A 20,047-nucleotide genomic window follows, 5' to 3' on the forward strand; every position below is an offset into this window, starting at 1 on the left:
TATACAGTTAAAACAAATATAATACTGTATATAATGTATCATAAAACACTGACATAAAACCAAAAACATTGCAGTTCATGAAAATTCAGCATTATGCAAGCCCCCCCATCCCCCGACAAGAGACGGCAGTCTGTCAGAAATCTCTCCACAGAAAAAAAACTGCATGTCATGTGACTTAATCAAAGTACTTCATTGGCTAAACTAAGGTCTTCTCTTTCCAACAAAAAAAAAACGAGAATGTTCTCTTAAAGAGACAGTGGCAAGGAAATGAACACAAAGAGTATGTTGCCATATGGCTACACCATGCGGTAGAGGGTTAAAATAACATACAGGTCATATTAAAAATATATTAAACTCAAATCAATATTTATATCCATATATTTATTTATTTTGTGATTACTCATTATCACAATAATACATTCAGGCAACTTACCAGATGTATAAAACCTTTTCCATTAACACATAACAACAGATAAATAGCATACTTAAATGACTTAAATAATTATTCAGAATAGTTCTGCATTATGTTCCTATTATAGTAACAGTCAACTTCAATAACACCAGATCCTTTACAAGTATGGTGTACAAGATTGATTCCCTTTACTTTACGGAGGAAGGAAACTCAACCCCCTCCATTGTTAAATGTATTATTCAAGCAGAGTGAAGCAACACAAATAGAACAAGTTCCACTGGCCCAGATAGCTTTGTTTGTGGTTTTGCTATATACGTTAACTGCCTGACAACAATTGTATGAGACTCTGTCGTCAGAACAAAAACACTTTTATTTCAACTTTTTGTGACTTCGTCATATACAGTATAAGAAGCAGAGTACACAAACTTCTTCAAATGTCAAAAGAGTAATATTGAAAATCCTAGTCAAAACCTTTTGTCATGGTCTATTTCCTGTGCTCTCAGAACAGTCAGGGAAAGATGTGTTTATGTTCTAAGTCGGGAATTTAGAGATGAGATAATTGTTTGAATCTGCAAAAAATGGTACAGGATGCTTTGAATAACTTCCTATAATTTTCTACTTCTCCCCTGTGGGTTCATTTAGAGGAGATGCTTTCTATGCTTGCCTGCAAGCCTGTCAGGTCATCGCTATGCACTAACATAGCCTGTAATTCACTGTTCTCTTTCCCAGAGCTTCTTGCAATAGCATGTCACTTGGCTGGTTGCTTTGAAAGTGACGTGGTAATTAGCCTTTCTGTTTATTTAGCCTTCAGAATCACAGACAACACTGGAAAGAATGACCTGCAGAAGGAAGCAGGCCTAATTCAGCAGTTTTTTGCTAACATCACTTATGCTACACATGAGGCTTATAAAATTCTTGTCCAAGGACACATTGAGAGGAAATGTATTTTCAGTTGGATAACAAAGCATCAGGGACATCAACAATGTGTTAAGTCAACATTCACAATGAATTTAACCTGAAATAAATGTATAATAATTAGAACAATAATTTATAAAACTTTAGAGAGAGAGAGAGAGACTGAAAGGGGTGCCTGATAGTAGACTGATAGTGTCTAAAGTGCCCAAATATAGCTGCCTGGAAGTCAGATATTTTTCCAACTTGTCCAGAATGTCTATATGTGCATAATGTATCTAATGAGTTCAAAAATAATTGGCAAACCTGGTACACGACCACAGGAAGTGAAAGTTTTTTAGTTGTCCTCTGCCCTAGCTTTAAATGCCCTCTTTGGGAAGGTCATCTTACAGATCATCCTCAACCTCCTGTTTCCTATTTTTATGGGTCTCTTTCTGCAGCATCATCAGAATGAGTGTGTTCAAGCCTCTGGACAGTTTTGGTGGCATGTTCTGCAGTCATGGCTAGAGTCTGTTTACCATTATATCTACTGCTCTTCTTATTTACAAGCACACTCTGTCTAGATGTGAGTCAAATTCAAGGTAGGTTTATCTTTTTCTCTTGATTTCCAATTTTTAAGGGTTTGTGACTTTATACTTTTGCATTTTAATAAAAACATATTTTGTTGGTTGTTTTTAGTCCCTACAAATGGAATTTCTGGAGTATTGTTAGTCCAATCCATGACCAATGTGTACAGTTTTAATGCCACCACAGCCAAAGAGGCATGTGAGGCTATTAAAATGAGAATTGCCAAACAGGCTGAAGTGGAAACAGCAAACAAAAATGGCTTACAGACATGCAGGTAAATCACTATTTAAAGAGTGACATTAAATAGACATATAGTCAAATTAAAAATATTATTGTAGATATATGATATTGATCTGCTCTTTTAGGAAATAAGAATCTTATTTCTAAATAACATTTAAAAAACCTGGATGCCTTATATATGTCATTTCAAAGTACAATACTTTGTCATTTAAATATAACATGGGCCTGCTTGAATGTCCAGCACACACACCTTCAATACTACGATACACAAGATACACAATGAACCTTGAAGTTCAACTTTTAGAAGTTGGTTAAAAATTATATTTGAACTCTACAGTTTCTGTTTCTGCTAAGAGTGCAATATTATGCTTTCACACAGGTACGGTTGGGTTGAAGAGCAAATTGCAGTTATTCCTCGAATCGAGAAAAATGAAAATTGTGGTAAAAACAACTTAGGCGTTACTGTTTGGACAGTTAACATCAGCAAAATGTTTGACGTTTACTGTTTTAAGCCAGCAGGTGTGTACTGTGTGTATAATATGTTTCTGAAAATAAATGATAATAATCAATATCCTATATATTAATAAGGAACAATGATGTTTAAAATGTGATTAGGAAGAAAATAATACAATATGCCAATGTTTAGACTTTAGGTTTTGTAACAAACATATAATTATAATATTAAAATCAGTAATTAAATCTACTAACATTGTCAGTAAAATGTGCTAATCAGAATATGTCTCTCACAATGCACCTTAGGTCCTGGTGGATCATTTGAAACAACATCAAGCAGGCCTCAGCCTATAACAAGAGGAAGGACATCATCAAACAACGATTATTCCACTAAAACAACCCATCCATCATCCATTAAGTCAACCTCTTCTCCTGCCTACACATCTAGAGCCCTTCCTCTCTACACATCCACCCCATCCATTTCCTTTGCTTTCAACACTTCCTCCACAACATTTATAACACTTAGTCCTTCTAACATCAGTGACAGTTCCCAGGCAACGACAAGCCCTCTGTCTCTTTCATCACCCGAATTCTCAACCTCGTCCCCCTCGTCTTCCTCTCATTCATCCACTCAATTTCTTCTTCAGTATAATTCAACTCCAACAGGCCAGCCTGCATTGTCCCAGACCACAACACCTAACACACCGCCCATTAAAGGTTGGGTTTTGAAACTTAGATGACCTCCTTAATTTGAATGACTTTGCACATCAATTTTATCACATTCTTTTGTCGTTTTTATATTTTAGCAGCTCCCAAAACATTTGTCATCATTTCTGTCATGGTACTGTTCTTGCTGGTAGCGGCAGGTGCATCTTGGTATCTTAAAATGTAAGTGTTTAATCTACTGTCATGAGAAAAGAGTTGTAACATGCATACTCTTCACTGACAAGTGTGCTTTGCTTTAGTAAAAGAGGACAACGGTTTCCATCCTGGACCAGAATGAGGCGGAAACAGATTATTGAAACCGAAATGTGGAAACGATTAAGTGAGAGGCACTGTATGCCAGAACAGACCAGCAAAGACAACAACATTAGGAAATGCAACAACATCATCCTTCAAATGGAACAAGACACGGACTCACGCTAAAAAACACTGCATTTTTGTAAAAACACTGTAGGCCTAATTTGTTAAAAAAAAAAAAAACCTGTCACTGTAACTGCATGTACTCAGCACATTCAGATTTTTCTTCTGTAACACAGAAGAAAGAAAGTCATACTGATTTGGAACAACATTGTCATTTTTTGGGTGTTCAAATGTTACCTTGTTTTTAGTTTGCTGCTCATTTCATTTTCAAATATTATTTCACTTTCAAATATCAGTAACAGATGTAAATACTAATCTGTTCTTTAATAAGGCCATATGTTAAGCCTAAATGATAATAATGTGTACTCTTTAGTTGTAGGCTACTTGTTGACTTGTCTGTAGTATCAAGGTTCAATGGATTTTACCATAGAGCGTGCTGCTCGTGACATCATCAACCCGCGTCAAAGTTTTCTTGCTATTATCCTATTTGTCATCTTGAATATTTGCCTGGATAAAACAAATGCCAGCAGGTTTGTAGTCATTTATTTGCACGTTCTTGTACATTTGTAGCTTATACTAAGTGTTGGGTGTATTTGCGTTACGGTCTTTATGTATTGTTTCGGTTAGCCAAGCTAACACTAGTAACGTAAATGTTTTTATATCAGCATCGTCTAACGTTATATTTTAACCGGCTTTTCACATTCTGAAACAAATGTATATGGTTCACTCGTCTACTTGGTTGTTACATCTTTTGAAAGACAGTTTGTTATTTTTGTTAAACAATCGAGTTAGGTAAGAAGATGAATAAACACCTGTTCAGAAAGTATCGGTGCATGTTTATTATTACGAATAAATGTTGCGGGAATGATTTCAAAGTCTGCGAAGTGTACCACTAATGTCACTGACAACATGAGACATTCATCGATATCTATGAAAAATGACTGATGTTACATGAGTAATTAATACTAATATAAATAAGTAGTGTGGTGAGTCATTTCATATTAGCAGTTTAATATGATTCATTTTTGGCCATGCTTTTTTTTTTAGCACATCAGGTTCACATTGTTTCTCTGTAGATAGATGATTAATAATAACATGAGCATAAACTTCATTTTTATCAATATTTTGGGTTAAAATATATGGACAGCGGGGTCAATGTTTCACTTTCCATTCCTCTACAATTACAAATTATGTTTTTAGTCAAATCTGAGTGAAAGGTTCAATCAAAAAGTTTAATTATAAAGTGTAAACCATGATGATCATGTTATCCTGCTTGATTTGGGAATGATTAAAAAATATGATTCAAAATATCTATATTTTAGTTGCTGTGACTGGCCACCATTTCTTTTAACATTTTTAATCACATTTTAGCTTTTTGAACTTCACTTAAATATACATTTGGTGTGACAAATGAATTGGAAATACAAATTCAGTGTATGCTATCAATTAATATAAGGTCATAAAATTGAATGTGTAAGAAAATGCTGTTTAAATTAGTTTTTAATGAAGTATAACATGTCAGGCTGCATAATGTGTCATGTCAACATTCTCTCTTACCTAGGGCCTCCAGCAGTGAATGAGGTCTAGAGCTGTTTTGGAGCAGCCCTCCATCTGGAGCCAAGATGGGCCAGCAGCTTTCTGGCCAGGCAGTGACCAGACTGCCTGAGAAACTGATCAAACATGTGGGGCTTGTGCGTGACAGTGGCTACCTCACCTATGATGAGTTCTTGGGTCGTGTGGCAGAGCTCAATGATGTGTAAGGCTGCGTTTACACTTGGCATTAACATGCGATCACCTCACCGTGATCTGATCAAGCAGATCGGATCATCAGTCAATCAGGACACGGCGCGTTTACACTTGGCAACATCAGCTGACTTCTCGATCTGGATAACCGATCGGATCTGTATTTCCCGTGCAATATTTAAATAAGTCTGCGGTGCAAAGTCAACCTGAAGTGGATACAGGTCGCATGTTAATGCCAAGTGTAAACGCAGCCTAAGTGAGGTTTTAGGATTAAACATTTTAGTGACACAATAACCTGCTGGAGTTTGATAAGAACGTGACGTCCCATAAAAAAACATAATTTTATTAATAATATTAAAACTAATATTATAATATTAAATAGTATATTTAAAAAATAAATAAATAAAAATACAATGTAATTTCCCTCTGGTCCATCCTGTATATAATGTTTACCCAGAAAGTGTTTATTTTCCTGTAAGGGAAATCTGAATGTGAGCTTATGTTAGTAAAACATTCATATAGTTTGGACGTTAAATCTAATATTGAAAACTGTTTAAAAATAGTACTGGAACATTTTTTCTTTAGAAAATATTAGGACTTTAGTACATCATTAAAGAAAGCTTCAATCTGGGTTACAGCAAGGCACTTACAATGGAAGAGAAAGTGGCCTGTTCATAAATGTTTAAATACTCACTTTTTCAATTGTATAGCCACAAGATGTAAACAATATGCATGTTAAAGTGATTTTTGGTGTGAAACAAATCTCTTACTAACCAATTCTGTGTAAAATTATATTGAATTTTAGAACTTGTCACAATGACAACGCAATGCAATAAACCCTAATTCAATGGTTTTATATTCAATAATTAAATGTTTTTACATTTTATTTTAATTTTACATTTTTTTAAAGAGAATAATACAATAATAATAAAAAAATACAAATATATATTTATAAAGGTGCAAAAAGTAAGTATGAGCTCAATATATTTCCTGCTCATTTTTATGTTTGGACTTTAATCTGAAAACATACACATTATCCAGTTTGATGTGATGTGAAAGGTAATGTGGTTTCATTTTCTTCCACAGAACTGCTAAACTAGCCTCTGGCCAAAAGAAACATCTTTTGTTTGAAGTACAGCCGGGATCTGATGCAACAGTGTTATGGAAGGTTGCTGTGAGAATAGTATGCACCAAGGTGAGATTAATGTACACACCTCTGAATTTATAGGTAGAATGTATTAAAATGATTTTTAAAAAGTCAAACTATTTTCTAAAATACAGTCATCAATCATTTGCTCTACTGCAAATTTAAAATGTGTGATTGATGTTTATCTAGGGTGGGACGGCAATTGTTACTGCTCTCTCTGTGTGCTTGTAGATTAACAAGGAGGATGGAATGGTGGAGGCCTCCCGTATTATGAATCTGTACCAGTTTATCCATCTCTACAAAGACATCACCAGTCAGGCAGCTGAAGTACTGAGTTCAGAGGCTGCGGCAGAGGGATCCTCTGGACCGCTGTCATCAGAAGATACCTGCCAGGCCAGCATGTGGATGGGCAGGTACTTCAAAGACTGCGTTTGTTCTGTTTACCAAATCTGCACCTGGTGTAATGATGCATAATAGATGACTCTTTGTCTCACCAAGCAAAATTTGCTCTGTAACAGGGTGAAACAGTTGACTGATGAGGAAGAATGCTGTATCTGCATGGATGGGAAAGCAGACCTTATTCTGCCCTGTGCACACAGCTTCTGTCAGAAGTGTATTGACAAGTGGTAAGAATCTGTGATTCATTATCATGTTGTACCGAACCTGTATGACTTACTTTCTTCTGTGAAACACAAAAGAAGAGATTTTGAAAGATATTGGTTCCCATTGACTTCCATTTTATAGACGAAAAACACAATGTAAGTCAATGGGAATCGAAATAGTTTACCAACATTTGGTTACCAACATTCTTCAAAATATCTTTTGTGTTCAATAGAGGAAAGACAGTCATACAGGTTTAAAACAAGATGAGGATGAGTAAATGATGAGAGAATTTTCAGTTTTGGGTGGACTGTCTCTTAAATGGATCAGTTTACCTAAATAATTGAAATTGTCATTTACTCACCCTCATATTGTTCCAAACCTGTATGACTTAATTTCTTCCATGGAACACTAAAGCTGAATAATGTTTTGGTCAGAACTGTGACCAGTTCAGTTTTCAAATTTGTGAACTGAATCCAAGTTATATGTAGTTTTTCAAACCAAATGTAAGACTTTTTACGACCTACACAAATAAAATTAATACTATATGTTCCTACCGAACAAAGCCATACAATCTCAAAATAACTCATGTATCTCAGATTCTTTTCCTTAATTAAACAGGCCGAAAGTATAAAGGAAAAAAGTTAAACAGGTTTGGATCAACGTTATGACCATAAATAATAATGGAATCCATAAATCATTTTAATCAGCCATGACAAACCCAGCTCCATTGTGTGTCTGTGCCTCATATAGGAGCGGTCAGAGCCGAAACTGCCCCGTCTGTCGGATTCAGGTGACTGCCGCTAATGAATCATGGGTCATGTCAGATGCTCCCACGGAGGAAGATATAGCTGGGTACATTCTCAATCTTGCGGATGAAGCTGGGCACCCACACAGACCTTAAAATGAAGCCCTGTGCCACTGTCATACTGTCTCCCCATAACAGATGACCTTCTTTGAACAGCTGTTTCATTGGGTGACTGTGGGTATTTGTTGCACTATATAGTGTCACTCACTGGAGGCAATAACTGCTGATATTTTGACTTTTTAAAAAACAATTTTTAGGTTAATGCATCATATTATAACACCTGATCAATTCATAGACATGTGACTGTGAACTTTATGTAGGTAAATGCTAGACAACATGTAGCTGTAGAACTTCATTGCCTCGTTGCACTTGCCATTTTATCTTGTTTGTGAAGTAATTGCACTTAATTGCTTTTGTTTCGTAAAGGCCTTGTAATACCTGGATAAGTGTCACAGTATCAGCATGTGCAACAGTTTAATAGTATTGATGCTTTAATTCAGTCACACATGATTCCGTTACATTGACTGTACAGTTGATGTGCATTTATAATCTTAAGGTTTAATGGAATAACTGTAGTGATCTGTTTGACATGAACTCTTTATCTATGTGTAAGTTGGACCAAAAGTTAATTATAGGGCATGACTCCTATAACATTCATTATGAAACATAATTGGGATGAATTAACATTTGAGAGTGAACTAATTTGCTTGTTTTCTTTTGCAGCTTAATGAGTTGCAAACGAAACTTTTGTTTTATAGGGCATCACCACAGTGGTGGTTAGTTACCTTTTAATATTTTTCTGGTTTGAAATCCTAGACTTTTCATCCTGCACTTTTGTGTGTATGAGAGAGACTGTGAATCTGTGGGCTTAAGAAATTCACTTGTATTATAAAATATATGTATAGGTCAAACTTTATAAGTCTACATTTGTGTGGCAGTTTATGAAGATGTAATCCAGTTTATCAAGATCTAGTTTTAAAAACGTTCATTTCTGCAATATTGTCACAGATTTATAGAGGTGGGACTGAATGTTTGAAGTTTAATCAGAGAAAATTACACTAGTTACTGCTTCCTTTTGTGATAGAGTTCTTTGAAATATGGACTGAACTGGCTCCCACGGAGGAAGATATAGCTGGGTACATTCTCAATCTTGCGGATGAAGCTGGGCACCCACACAGACCTTAAAATGAAGCCCTGTGCCACTGTCATACTGTCTCCCCATAACAGATGACCTTCTTTGAACAGCTGTTTCATTGGGTGACTGTGGGTATTTGTTGCACTATATAGTGTCACTCACTGGAGGCAATAACTGCTGATATTTTGACTTTTTAAAAAACAATTTTTAGGTTAATGCATCATATTATAACACCTGATCAATTCATAGACATGTGACTGTGAACTTTATGTAGGTAAATGCTAGACAACATGTAGCTGTAGAACTTCATTGCCTCGTTGCACTTGCCATTTTATCTTGTTTGTGAAGTAATTGCACTTAATTGCTTTTGTTTCGTAAAGGCCTTGTAATACCTGGATAAGTGTCACAGTATCAGCATGTGCAACAGTTTAATAGTATTGATGCTTTAATTCAGTCACACATGATTCCGTTACATTGACTGTACAGTTGATGTGCATTTATAATCTTAAGGTTTAATGGAATAACTGTAGTGATCTGTTTGACATGAACTCTTTATCTATGTGTAAGTTGGACCAAAAGTTAATTATAGGGCATGACTCCTATAACATTCATTATGAAACATAATTGGGATGAATTAACATTTGAGAGTGAACTAATTTGCTTGTTTTCTTTTGCAGCTTAATGAGTTGCAAACGAAACTTTTGTTTTATAGGGCATCACCACAGTGGTGGTTAGTTACCTTTTAATATTTTTCTGGTTTGAAATCCTAGACTTTTCATCCTGCACTTTTGTGTGTATGAGAGAGACTGTGAATCTGTGGGCTTAAGAAATTCACTTGTATTATAAAATATATGTATAGGTCAAACTTTATAAGTCTACATTTGTGTGGCAGTTTATGAAGATGTAATCCAGTTTATCAAGATCTAGTTTTAAAAACGTTCATTTCTGCAATATTGTCACAGATTTATAGAGGTGGGACTGAATGTTTGAAGTTTAATCAGAGAAAATTACACTAGTTACTGCTTCCTTTTGTGATAGAGTTCTTTGAAATATGGACTGAACTGGGTTGTTCACTGTTCCCTTTTCTTGTGTAAATCTTAAATAAAGTAAATTTAATATTTTGTTCTAGCTAGTTCTTGATTGAAGGCTGTAAGAGTTCCCACTACTTCCACTGGGCTGCAGTGTTGAGCAAATAAAGAATAATTTCTCTGTTTATCTGGAATACTAACTATAGACAATCTAATCATGACTAGATTCAGCAAGGCTTGTTTTGACACCAATTTATTTATTTGATTTTGAAAGCAGTATTCAAATATTGCTGAACATATACAGCATTCAGGCATATTTTCAAGTCATTATACCACGTCCTTATCAAAACAGCTTAACCATCTGTTGGTATACAAAATGTGCAAGTTCAAGTATACAAGATTTTGTGACAAAAATACAATGCCACCCCATAGGTTGGCCAACAGAATAACAGCCCCAGATATTCAAGTTGCAAACAAACTAGTTTATCAAGGCACATTTTTCTTACAGTTGCCAATGCCTTTTTTACATAAAACATTTATCTGAACAAAAGAATACATTGTTCAAGTTACAAACCCGAAGACTTCCTCATTAGAAAAGGTAACAAATGTATGCTCCCTCAAAACATGTCCATCATAAGGCACCAAGACGCATGGCTCCATGACTTGCTACCAGAATTATGTATTTCCATGACTCTGGTGCAAGATAAGGTTTTATGCTGATGTCTGGTCTACTCATATGGACCCATGTTCTAGCCTATCTATCACCCTGCCATGTTTATAAGGCTTGTTCAGCCAAAGCTTCTGACTTGACAGCATCCACTAGGAAGCTGAGCTCATTGCACAAGGTCTCGTGCCGATAGGCCATTCGGATCTGCGCCACATTTGTCCTACGGATGTCATTTCCCTCTTGTCCATCCTGTAGATAATTCTCACCCAGGAAGTGTTTCTTCTCCTGCGAGGGAAATTTAAATGTCAGGTTAAGCTAGAAAAACATTCAGATTTTTTGTGTATGAAAGGGCTATAGCATATGGATGTTCAATTTAGCATTGGAATGCGTTTAATAGTAGCACTGGAAGATTTTTCTTTAGGAAATATTCTGGGTTCAGTACAAGTTAAACTCAATAGTATTTGTGGCATACATTTTTCGACTTAAAAAATGGCGACAATCTGGTTTACAGTGAGGTGCTTCATAAATGTTACTACAGTGTACAATGTACTACAGTGACCAATTCATAAATGTTCAAATTCTCACTGCTTCAATTGTATAGCCATAAGACAATATGCATGTTAACATGATTTTTCTGTTCTGTGTAAAGTTATATTTAATTTTACAACTTAGTTACCATGACCATAAACTCTAAATGGTCATAAATACCAATGCTAAAAAAAGTCTAAAACCCTAAAATGACTGTAAAAATTACATATCAAATAAGTTTTAACAGAAGAATAAATGTAAGTGCTTTTATTAACTTAAAAGCTTCACATTTCTAAAAATTCGCCCCATTTACTTACATTGACTGTTCCTCAATGTCACCTCGATTTTTGCTTTTCTTTAATGGAAACGAGGGAGGAGCTGAGTTTATTTGTAAATCTGAATCCACAATATTATATTGAAACTGTATGGTGTCCAAGCCATTTAAAAGATTGAAAACCCCTGCTTTATAGGGTAGGACAGAGAGAGTACCTGATGAGACAGACCACTCTGAAGCACACTATTTCTGGCGATCTCACACACATCACATGTGCTCAGTTTCCACAGTTGTGCTGCAATGGCATACTCCTCCATCAAGGCCTCCTGAAGGTACATAAACAACATAAAATCACATCACCTGACTGCTCTAGATGATTGCACTCAAAGTAGATTAATAAGCAACTCATTCAGTGCACATTATTTCCAGTAACTCCCTGACCTTTGTGTAGTGGAACTGTAATGGGTCATCTGTGGAGAGAGACACACACAAGCCCTTTTGCAGGAACTCCCTGAGGGGATTCTTGGAATACTCCAGGAACAGGCTGTTATTGCTGAGTGGAGACATTGCAATGGGCACCTGGGTCAAATAATACAGGTACTGCAGGACAGGACTCTGTATTGAGAAATTGAATAAGAACAATTGTTAAATCACAAGATAAGACTACATTAATACAATTAACTGGCATCTGATGAGTTTTTTTGGTTGTTTTTTTTTAAGCGTAAATGTGTTATATGAATAAACAGTGCTCATAAACAGCTGTTGAGATCATATTCTCAAGTGAAACAAGTAGAGGCTTGGAGTAGGAAACAATGTTCCTTATGTCACAACTTAGCAAGCTAATTGTTTGTTATTTGGTGGATTCTGAAACTACAGTGTTGTGTGGTTCGACGTGCACACAGTCCTCTTTGGGACTGACCTTCTTCAGATTGAGTCCATGAGAGATGTTGTCAGCTGTGAGGAAGGCTGATACCAGATGGGTGATGGATCCAGCCTCGCCACAGTGAGGACGGAACTGAAAGGTATTGAGACCACATTCTCTGAAAAAAAAAAAAAAAAACACATATTCAACTATTAAATGGTTTGTGACTTCAATTATAAAGCTTTCGGCTAAATTTGAGGAGATTAGCTTGTCTATTAATTTGTTATGTGATGACAATGGATTTTAATGCTGGAATCAGCTTGACTTACTTTCGTAGGTTGTTGAGGACCATGATGTTGGCATACATGTGGAAGAGATAGTAAGTGTATGGTGGGTTTTGCTCCGTGGTCCACTCCTCAGGTTTTGGACTCTTATAGCTGAACATGTGATCACTGTGTTTGGACTCATCATCTACACTGTCAAACCCTGTCACCTGCAGACAAACATCCAAAGCTTTGCTGAAATCTATCCACGGTCACTTTTTGCCCTTAATTTCTTTAAGGCTTGTGGCTTTAATAAAGACTGATCAGGCTTTTCAAATATAGAGGTGCAATTACTTTGACTTCGGTGACATCAACGACACACTGACTACATTACTGACTTCAGTGGAACCACATCTATGTTCTCTGTTTGTTTTTGTGATTTTATTGTGCGTGACAATTTTACATGAAGTCATAGTCATCTGAGAACCATTTAATTGTTCAGAAGGGATCTGGCATGAAAGCTTGATCCTCTAGTAAAATGACTGTTTTGTGTTTAAGCTGGTAATTGCACTGTTGGTTATTAAAATGTTCTTAGGTGGCATGAATCTGCTCTGCCTGTCTTGTGGTGTGATGAATCACTTACATGTTTCAGGAAGACATGCATTTCTTTGTGTTTCTGAGGGTTAACGGTGGCCTGAAACAGTGGGAGGAAGATGTTCTCTAGCATCTTGGCGAAGTTGGGAACAATCTTCTTTGATCTGAATATGTCACTAAAACCAAAGTACACAATTTTAATTTAGGAAGCAGAACTAAAATTAAATATAAGAAATATGTATGTAATTTACATATACATTATATATAATACATTTTTAAAATTATATTATATTTAAGAATTAAGAATTGTATAATATATATATAATTTCTTATATATTTTAAAATAATTACGTGTAAGTATTAAATAGACATTTTTTTCATTATTTTATTATTATTATTGAAAATATATATACAAGACATTTTATATTATTTATATTTATTTTATATTACATTTGAAATTTTTATTTTAAATTGGTATGTTAAGTTACATTAGAGAAGGACTTACTAGATCCTGGGCACCTGTATGATCCATCTCATGTTAGGGGAGTGCAACTTTTGCTTGATAAACCATTTGGACAGGTTTATGTCACTAAAACCAAAGTACACAATTTTAATTTAGGAAGCAGAACTAAAATTAAATATAAGAAATATGTATGTAATTTACATATACATTATATATAATACATTTTTAAAATTATATTATATTTAAGAATTAAGAATTGTATAATATATATATAATTTCTTATATATTTTAAAATAATTACGTGTAAGTATTAAATATTAAGTATTAAAAATAAATGAACATAAAAAAATACAAGTATTAAATATTATTGAATATATACATTTATTTTTTCCAATATATATATAGTATCTTAAATATATTGAAATATATAAGAAATTATATATATATATATATATATATATATATGAGAAGGACTTACTAGATCCTGGGCACCTGTATGATCCATCTCATGTTAGGGGAGTGCAACTTTTGCTTGATAAACCATTTGGACAGGTTTTCCCACTCTTCAGTGGCACGACCATAAATTGAGAGACGGGGTTCTGCGTGCTGATATTTACTCTCCTCCAGTTCATGAGCAACCTCCTGTGCAGAACAGTAACAATTGTTTCCTGCTTAAGAAAATAATCTGGACGCTCTGACAGTTTTAGTTTATTTTAGCTTACGCAATAGCTGCTAAATCAGCATGCGAGTTGATCAGTTTTACCTTGATGAGACGTGCAAAATATTCTCCATTGATGTAGTTATCGCTTTTGAGGTATATCTCTCTGAGCTCACTAGCACCTACTGGGTTGTATTTGGAATTGAATTTATCAAAGCGATGAAAGGTTTGTCTGCCCTGTAACAAACAATAGTGCAATTTCTTAATTACAGATCTATTCTGCATGAAAATGCAGACAAATTAAGTCCTGAGGTCATGTGAAATACATACCGCGTGTACATCCAATGAATCTACTGTGAGATCATATGGGTCCATTTTTAGATTGTCAAACACCTGTTTGAGGGTTAACTTCTTTCCGTTCTTCTCCAGCACCACTCGGTCTGCTTCTGTCTTATATGTGTCCTGGATGAACTTCAGTAGATGCTTCTGGTTCATGCAGGCAGCTGCGTGAATGTGCGTATCAACCTGAATATTCACAATTATGTATATTTAGAAGAGAAAAGGATCATTATACATTGAGTAGTGTAAACATTAGTGTAAACACCAATGAATTTGAAATACCTTTCTGACATTGTAGAAGTCTCTGTGAGGAACGCATTTCAGTTCCTTTAACTCTGCCATCTCATTCAGCATTTCATGAAGCTGGAACTTGGACATCAGGAAGTTAAGCCTTCTGTGACAATAGGTCTTCCTATAAAAAAGAAAAGGTCTCAATGTATTTCCTTTTTTGTTGAATATCACCTATCCTGTTTATTAGCAACACATGCATGCAGTTATCAATTTTGAGATTGTATTGTGTTAAAGTAATAGTTCACCCAAAAATGAAAATTTGCTGAAAATGTACTCACCCTCAGGCCATCTAAGATATAAAGGTAGAGTTTGTTTCTTTATCGGAACAGATGGAAGCAATATTATAAATTAAAGACTCATATTTTGGCCAGAAGCAGTGATTTAAATGCCTTAATGATGGATCTGTTCCTTACAAACACGCAACTTTTGCTTCACAAGACATTAATTGATTGACTGGAGTCGTGTGGATTACTTGTGGATTATTGTGATGTTCTTATCAGCTGTTTGGACTCTCATTCTGACGGCACCCATTCACTTCAGAGGATCCACTGGTGAGCAAGTGATGTAAAGCTACATTTCTCCAAATCTGTTCCGATGAAGAAACAAACATCTACATCTTGGATGGCCTAAGGGTGAGTACATTTTCACCAATATTCATTTTTGGGTGAACTATTCCTTTAAGTTAGGGGTTGAGATGGATTGATTTGCAGAGGAGAAATATAACATAACCAAACTCACGTTGGTCCATCTGCAATCATGGCAAGGACGTGGCTCATGTCAATAGCAAAGGTTTCCAAATCAGGATATGGCAAGCTCCGTGGCTGATCCCGTTTTAAGGCATCTTCATTATCATAGACGTATATGATTCCTTCTTTCATCCTCAGGGAGTAGTTCAGATTCTGTGGAAGGTCTTCCATACTGTAGGGATCCGCACCCTCACTTGGAACGGGGCAGCTTTCTGTTGCCATGGAAATAAAGCATAAAGGCAACTTTTAGATCTAATGAATACTAATGTCATGTTATATTTATGTCCTACCATAAATAGAAACATGTCTTGTTCTTTATAGTATTGCTTTCCCAAACTTAATAAACAACCTACAGTCTTTAAGACAGAATATTAAAGATTTAGGCCAGTAATTTAACACTTATGTCTTCCTATAGCTGTTGTCATTATAGGTCTTTGAACAGTTAATTGTGCATTATTGCTGCATGCACTGTTGCCAACCATGACATACCTGGCAGCACTTCTTCCTCCTCACTCCATTTCTCATTATTGGCACTCCTTAAAAACCTGGCTGTGGTCCTGGGAAAGCGGTGATATGCCAGTCGTGAATATTTTTCTCTGATGAAGAGTGCTGTCAGCAGGGCTTTTGCTGCTTGCTCATAGTCCTCGACTGTTATCTGTCAGAAATGATCATAGATTAATTAATTTTGTACATTTTTAAGAGTGCACCACCATGTTCACTACAGTTCAAAAGTGTGGGGTTGGTAAAAATATTTTTGTAATGTTTTTGAAAGAAGTCTCTTATGCTGCATTTAATTGATCATAACTACACTAAAAACAGTAATGTTGTAAAATATTATTACAATTTAAAATAACTTTTCTATTTTAATATATTTTAAAATGTAATTTATTACTGTGATGCATTTTTTTTTATATACCTCTATAATATTAATTATAAGCTTAAAGTTTTGTAGCTTGCAGTCCATATCTTGTTAGCTTTGAGGGTATCTATATGCCAGTGTACTTTTAAAAGAAACAGATGTGGACACGTACAAGATAGTCATGCTCCATCATATGATGAATATCCAGTAATCAAACAGTAATCATTGTATCATGGATGCTCACTCACAATGCTTTCTTTTTCTAATTTAGTCTACTAATCTACCACCACATCCAGAGTATTTGATTTTGAAACCACACCTCTACTGGTCATGCAAATCAATACTGAACTGGTGACTGAACTAAATGAAATAATTAACTCATTACTGTTTGGCTTAGGCAAAATTAAATGCCCAGCCCTGTTTATTCACTTTCTTGAACTGCCCCTTATATATATATATATATATATATATATATATATAGACCATATACATGATTATATATCTTATTATATACCATTATATACATATATTAAATAATTTGCCTCCTACCCCTGCACAGTAGTCTCCACTGATGGTGACCCTCTGGAATTCTGGGATATCGATTGGCAGAGGGCCTATAGGTGTGGACGGGGTCAGCAGGGGTGAAATCACAGACATTGCCCAGTCTGGAGCAACTGGGATTTGCAAGGATATTGACTGGGATCGCATCAGCTTGAAACTCTGTTTTCTAAAATGGGGCATACAGCATCAGAAATACATATTGAATATCACATTAATGCAAATTACTGATTGGTTCATATCTGAGTTCACTGACCTCTTGACAGATTCCTCTGACCTCTGCTCCTCTATCTCTTTACGTAGCTCCCACTCCTTGGCCTGATGCAAGCCAATGGGACAGTCCTCAGGGACGGTGAACATGGACAAGGCGTTCTTAGTCTCTTCTTCCTTCAGAGCTGAAGCATACACCTTCTCAGCCAAGAGTCGCACTCTCTCATCCACCTCGTGGAGAGAGATCTTCGTGAACTGACGCGGCATTTCTGCAAGAAGTAGTGCCAATAAAAAGATAAATGCCAAGAATGTTGGTTCTTTCCATTATTAGTCAATGTTAATGATCTTGTGTATCTAGGAACAGCTTGTTATGTACATTTGTTCAAAGTATACTCTGGGCTGTACCATTTTCCATCAGCTTCTCAATCTCAAATCCAAGCCTGTATCTATTCCACAAAATCCCTTACCACGGTCAAATGAGTCTAAGTGAAAGTGTACTGTGTGTTTGTGTTATGCGAATAACCATAAAGAGCAGAGTTACCAACATGTTGCAAGACCTGACAACTGAGACTCTTACTTTGAAATTAATGGCATGGCACTATTAGTTTTATTTGTAATATTTTGGACAATAAATTAATGGCTGTATTTTGCCATAGTGTAAAACTATTATTGAAGGTGGTAAAATTAACTAAATTTAATGTGGCAATGAAATGTGTATGTGTTATGTGTACATGTCATGGCAGTTTTGCAACTGCACAAATCATGGTTATAAACATGTCTTCAAGTATCTGTCCACACAGTTCAAGTTTCACTCTGCATCCTGTGCCTTGGTCTTAGTCAGGTATCTGTGATGTTAACTAAGTCCCTGTCCTGAGGTCAGTCACTAGATTCCCAAAGTGTCAGACCAGTTGTTGTTGTGTCCTCTGGCAGCAAACTGCACGGCAAGCACGGCATATTTACTTAGTAGGCAATAAAAAGTTTTTTAATGATAATCATGAGAAAAGAACCAATGAAAGATGAACTAATGTAATATTCACAATAATACTTTAATGTTTGTGCTCTAACCGAGTAATATTATCAAGAGCATGTTAAATATTGTATCATTGTTCTTTCATATATCAGAAGGCTTGAACAACCATCACTGTGAAGCAGAAGTTTATGCAGCACATTTGCAAAGTGTAATTTTGTGGTTTAGTTTTAAATGCAACACTGTAAGAAAAGGCACAAAAAAGGCAAGAAAAGTGTCATACAGGGGTTTTCAAACTGGCATCCGGGTCTACAGAAAATCAGAGAGAGAAAAGACTTGCAAAATGTATTTTTTAAAGTTGTTGGAGTTAACACAATAATAAGATATAAATTAAATATTTTATGCAATATTTTTAACAGTTACTGAAAAATATTATCATGATTTCATTTTTATTTCAAAATTTGGTTTAAAAAAATAATGACATTAAACACAATTTTTGCTATTCAATTGACAGCCCTAGTTGTGAGTAATAATAATAACTCTGGTTTTTATTTACAGATTTATACAGCGAGTAGAAAATATTCTGTCAACTTTATACAAAGTAAATATTTAATGACTATATTTAGTGATTATATTTAAGTTTTTAACAGTTTATCATTTAATACTGGAAACAACAAGTTGTCTTAGTAATATGATGCTTAATATTTTCCTCACACAGTATAAATGGGTTTGTATGTATTCAATTATCTAACTACCATTATACAATTTAATAAATACAATAAATACTAGGAAAGGGATCATCATATTTTGGGGTTCTTGGCATCAAAAACTTTGAAAACCCTGTCAAGCGGTAGGCTTTAATACTGGATAAATTTGTATATGTATTAAAATTTGTATTTAAATGTATTATCTATAACATAATATTTCACAGATTATTTTTTAGGCCTTGTCCGTTTTTTGTTTTTTTTTTGTCTCACATGCTCTATATGCCAAAAGTAAGAGAGTGACAGTTACAATCTCAACACACTTCCTCCATTCACACACAGACTCCCTGAGCTATCATAACCTCATTTACATCCTGTAGGTTGTAGTTTCATATCAGTTTCCATGTCTTGACCACCTTTCTATTTCTCATAACACATCAGATATCACATATGCTTAAAGGAGACTCTGAGCTTATAAAGTTATAGGTCAGTCCCATCCCAGTTTTTAATGGCAGACAGGGTTATGAAGTCAAATGCAGGTTTGTTGATTCCACCTGTGTTGACATGTAACTGGATATTCCACTGCACTGTCAACAGTTTACAAGCCTTCATATAGAAGCTTGACAGGCCTGTGAGATAGATGATTCCAGGCTACTCCCAGCCCTGCCCATCTAGGAAACCTAGATACCAGATGTCACTTTCACCGCACTTCTAGAACAGCTGTGCCTTACGCATGGAAGTAAACCCCTCTTAATAAATTGCATTAAAAATCAATCATATACGGTATACAGAGAGAGAAAGAGTGAGAACATATCTTACAGTAAAAAATATATTACATAGATTATATATATATACGTATGTTTGTATATTACATTTAAAATATATTTTATAATATTCTATTTTATAATATTACATTCTATTTTGACAATCACTTAA

The 20,047-nt window shown here is 35.2% G+C and overlaps 3 protein-coding genes across 7 annotated transcripts in view; 2 read left to right on the forward strand and 1 right to left on the reverse strand.

Annotated features, from left to right (window-relative positions):
* The first annotated feature begins 1,823 nt into the window (after positions 1 to 1,823).
* Positions 1,824 to 3,758, forward strand: LOC107672162 (lymphatic vessel endothelial hyaluronic acid receptor 1-like). The gene is made up of 6 exons (XM_016465260.1): positions 1,824 to 1,905; positions 2,003 to 2,165; positions 2,511 to 2,650; positions 2,891 to 3,301; positions 3,391 to 3,472; positions 3,550 to 3,758. The coding sequence occupies exons 1-6, from the start codon at positions 1,824 to 1,826 to the stop codon at positions 3,728 to 3,730; spliced, it is 1,059 nt and encodes a 352-aa protein (XP_016320746.1). The 3' UTR covers positions 3,731 to 3,758.
* A 150-nt stretch (positions 3,759 to 3,908) lies between these two features.
* On the forward strand, positions 3,909 to 9,066 carry LOC107672299 (RING finger protein 141). 3 transcript variants are annotated; one of them, XM_016465438.1, is made up of 6 exons: positions 4,123 to 4,197; positions 5,229 to 5,423; positions 6,497 to 6,605; positions 6,789 to 6,970; positions 7,076 to 7,183; positions 7,911 to 9,066. In XM_016465438.1, exons 2-6 carry the CDS (start codon positions 5,290 to 5,292, stop codon positions 8,059 to 8,061), a joined length of 684 nt encoding a protein of 227 aa, XP_016320924.1. In that variant the 5' UTR covers positions 4,123 to 4,197; positions 5,229 to 5,289; the 3' UTR covers positions 8,062 to 9,066. The 3 variants fall into 3 exon arrangements, with proteins under 3 accessions (XP_016320925.1, XP_016320924.1, XP_016320926.1); XM_016465439.1 differs by lacking the exon at positions 5,229 to 5,423 and having other exon boundaries at positions 3,909 to 4,197; XM_016465440.1 differs by lacking the exon at positions 4,123 to 4,197 and having other exon boundaries at positions 5,292 to 5,358.
* A 1,299-nt stretch (positions 9,067 to 10,365) lies between these two features.
* Positions 10,366 to 20,047, reverse strand: part of LOC107672288 (AMP deaminase 3-like) — a 12,810-nt gene continuing 3,128 nt past the window's right edge. For all 3 annotated transcript variants that reach the window (XM_016465422.1, XM_016465424.1, XM_016465423.1), the window contains 14 exons: positions 17,487 to 17,709; positions 17,222 to 17,399; positions 16,303 to 16,468; positions 15,806 to 16,025; positions 15,059 to 15,188; positions 14,768 to 14,962; positions 14,543 to 14,674; positions 14,258 to 14,421; positions 13,366 to 13,492; positions 12,789 to 12,952; positions 12,517 to 12,637; positions 12,039 to 12,212; positions 11,813 to 11,923; positions 10,366 to 11,080 (listed from right to left, as the gene is read on the reverse strand). In XM_016465422.1, coding sequence (XP_016320908.1) covers positions 10,904 to 11,080; positions 11,813 to 11,923; positions 12,039 to 12,212; positions 12,517 to 12,637; positions 12,789 to 12,952; positions 13,366 to 13,492; positions 14,258 to 14,421; positions 14,543 to 14,674; positions 14,768 to 14,962; positions 15,059 to 15,188; positions 15,806 to 16,025; positions 16,303 to 16,468; positions 17,222 to 17,399; positions 17,487 to 17,709 — 2,282 coding nt within the window. In that variant the 3' untranslated portion in view covers positions 10,366 to 10,903. The remainder of the gene's footprint in view (positions 11,081 to 11,812; positions 11,924 to 12,038; positions 12,213 to 12,516; positions 12,638 to 12,788; positions 12,953 to 13,365; positions 13,493 to 14,257; positions 14,422 to 14,542; positions 14,675 to 14,767; positions 14,963 to 15,058; positions 15,189 to 15,805; positions 16,026 to 16,302; positions 16,469 to 17,221; positions 17,400 to 17,486; positions 17,710 to 20,047) is intronic.

The sequence above is a fragment of the Sinocyclocheilus anshuiensis genome, unplaced genomic scaffold (assembly GCF_001515605.1).
Source record: "Sinocyclocheilus anshuiensis isolate Anshui unplaced genomic scaffold, SAMN03320099.WGS_v1.1 scaffold997, whole genome shotgun sequence".
Taxonomy (NCBI): domain Eukaryota; kingdom Metazoa; phylum Chordata; class Actinopteri; order Cypriniformes; family Cyprinidae; genus Sinocyclocheilus; species Sinocyclocheilus anshuiensis.

Excerpts from the sequence above, each read along its gene's own strand:
- LOC107672162 (XM_016465260.1), top strand. The coding sequence starts at position 1,824 with ATGGCTAGAGTCTGTTTACCATTATATCTACTGCTCTTCTTATTTACA. Across the intron at positions 1,906-2,002 it reads AGATGTGAGTCAAATTCAAG|TCCCTACAAATGGAATTTCT; the intron begins GTAGGTTTATCT and ends GGTTGTTTTTAG. Across the intron at positions 3,473-3,549 it reads GCATCTTGGTATCTTAAAAT|TAAAAGAGGACAACGGTTTC; the intron begins GTAAGTGTTTAA and ends GCTTTGCTTTAG.
- LOC107672299 (XM_016465438.1), top strand. The coding sequence starts at position 5,290 with ATGGGCCAGCAGCTTTCTGGCCAGGCAGTGACCAGACTGCCTGAGAAA. Across the intron at positions 6,971-7,075 it reads GCCAGCATGTGGATGGGCAG|GGTGAAACAGTTGACTGATG; the intron begins GTACTTCAAAGA and ends GCTCTGTAACAG. Across the intron at positions 7,184-7,910 it reads CAGAAGTGTATTGACAAGTG|GAGCGGTCAGAGCCGAAACT; the intron begins GTAAGAATCTGT and ends TGCCTCATATAG.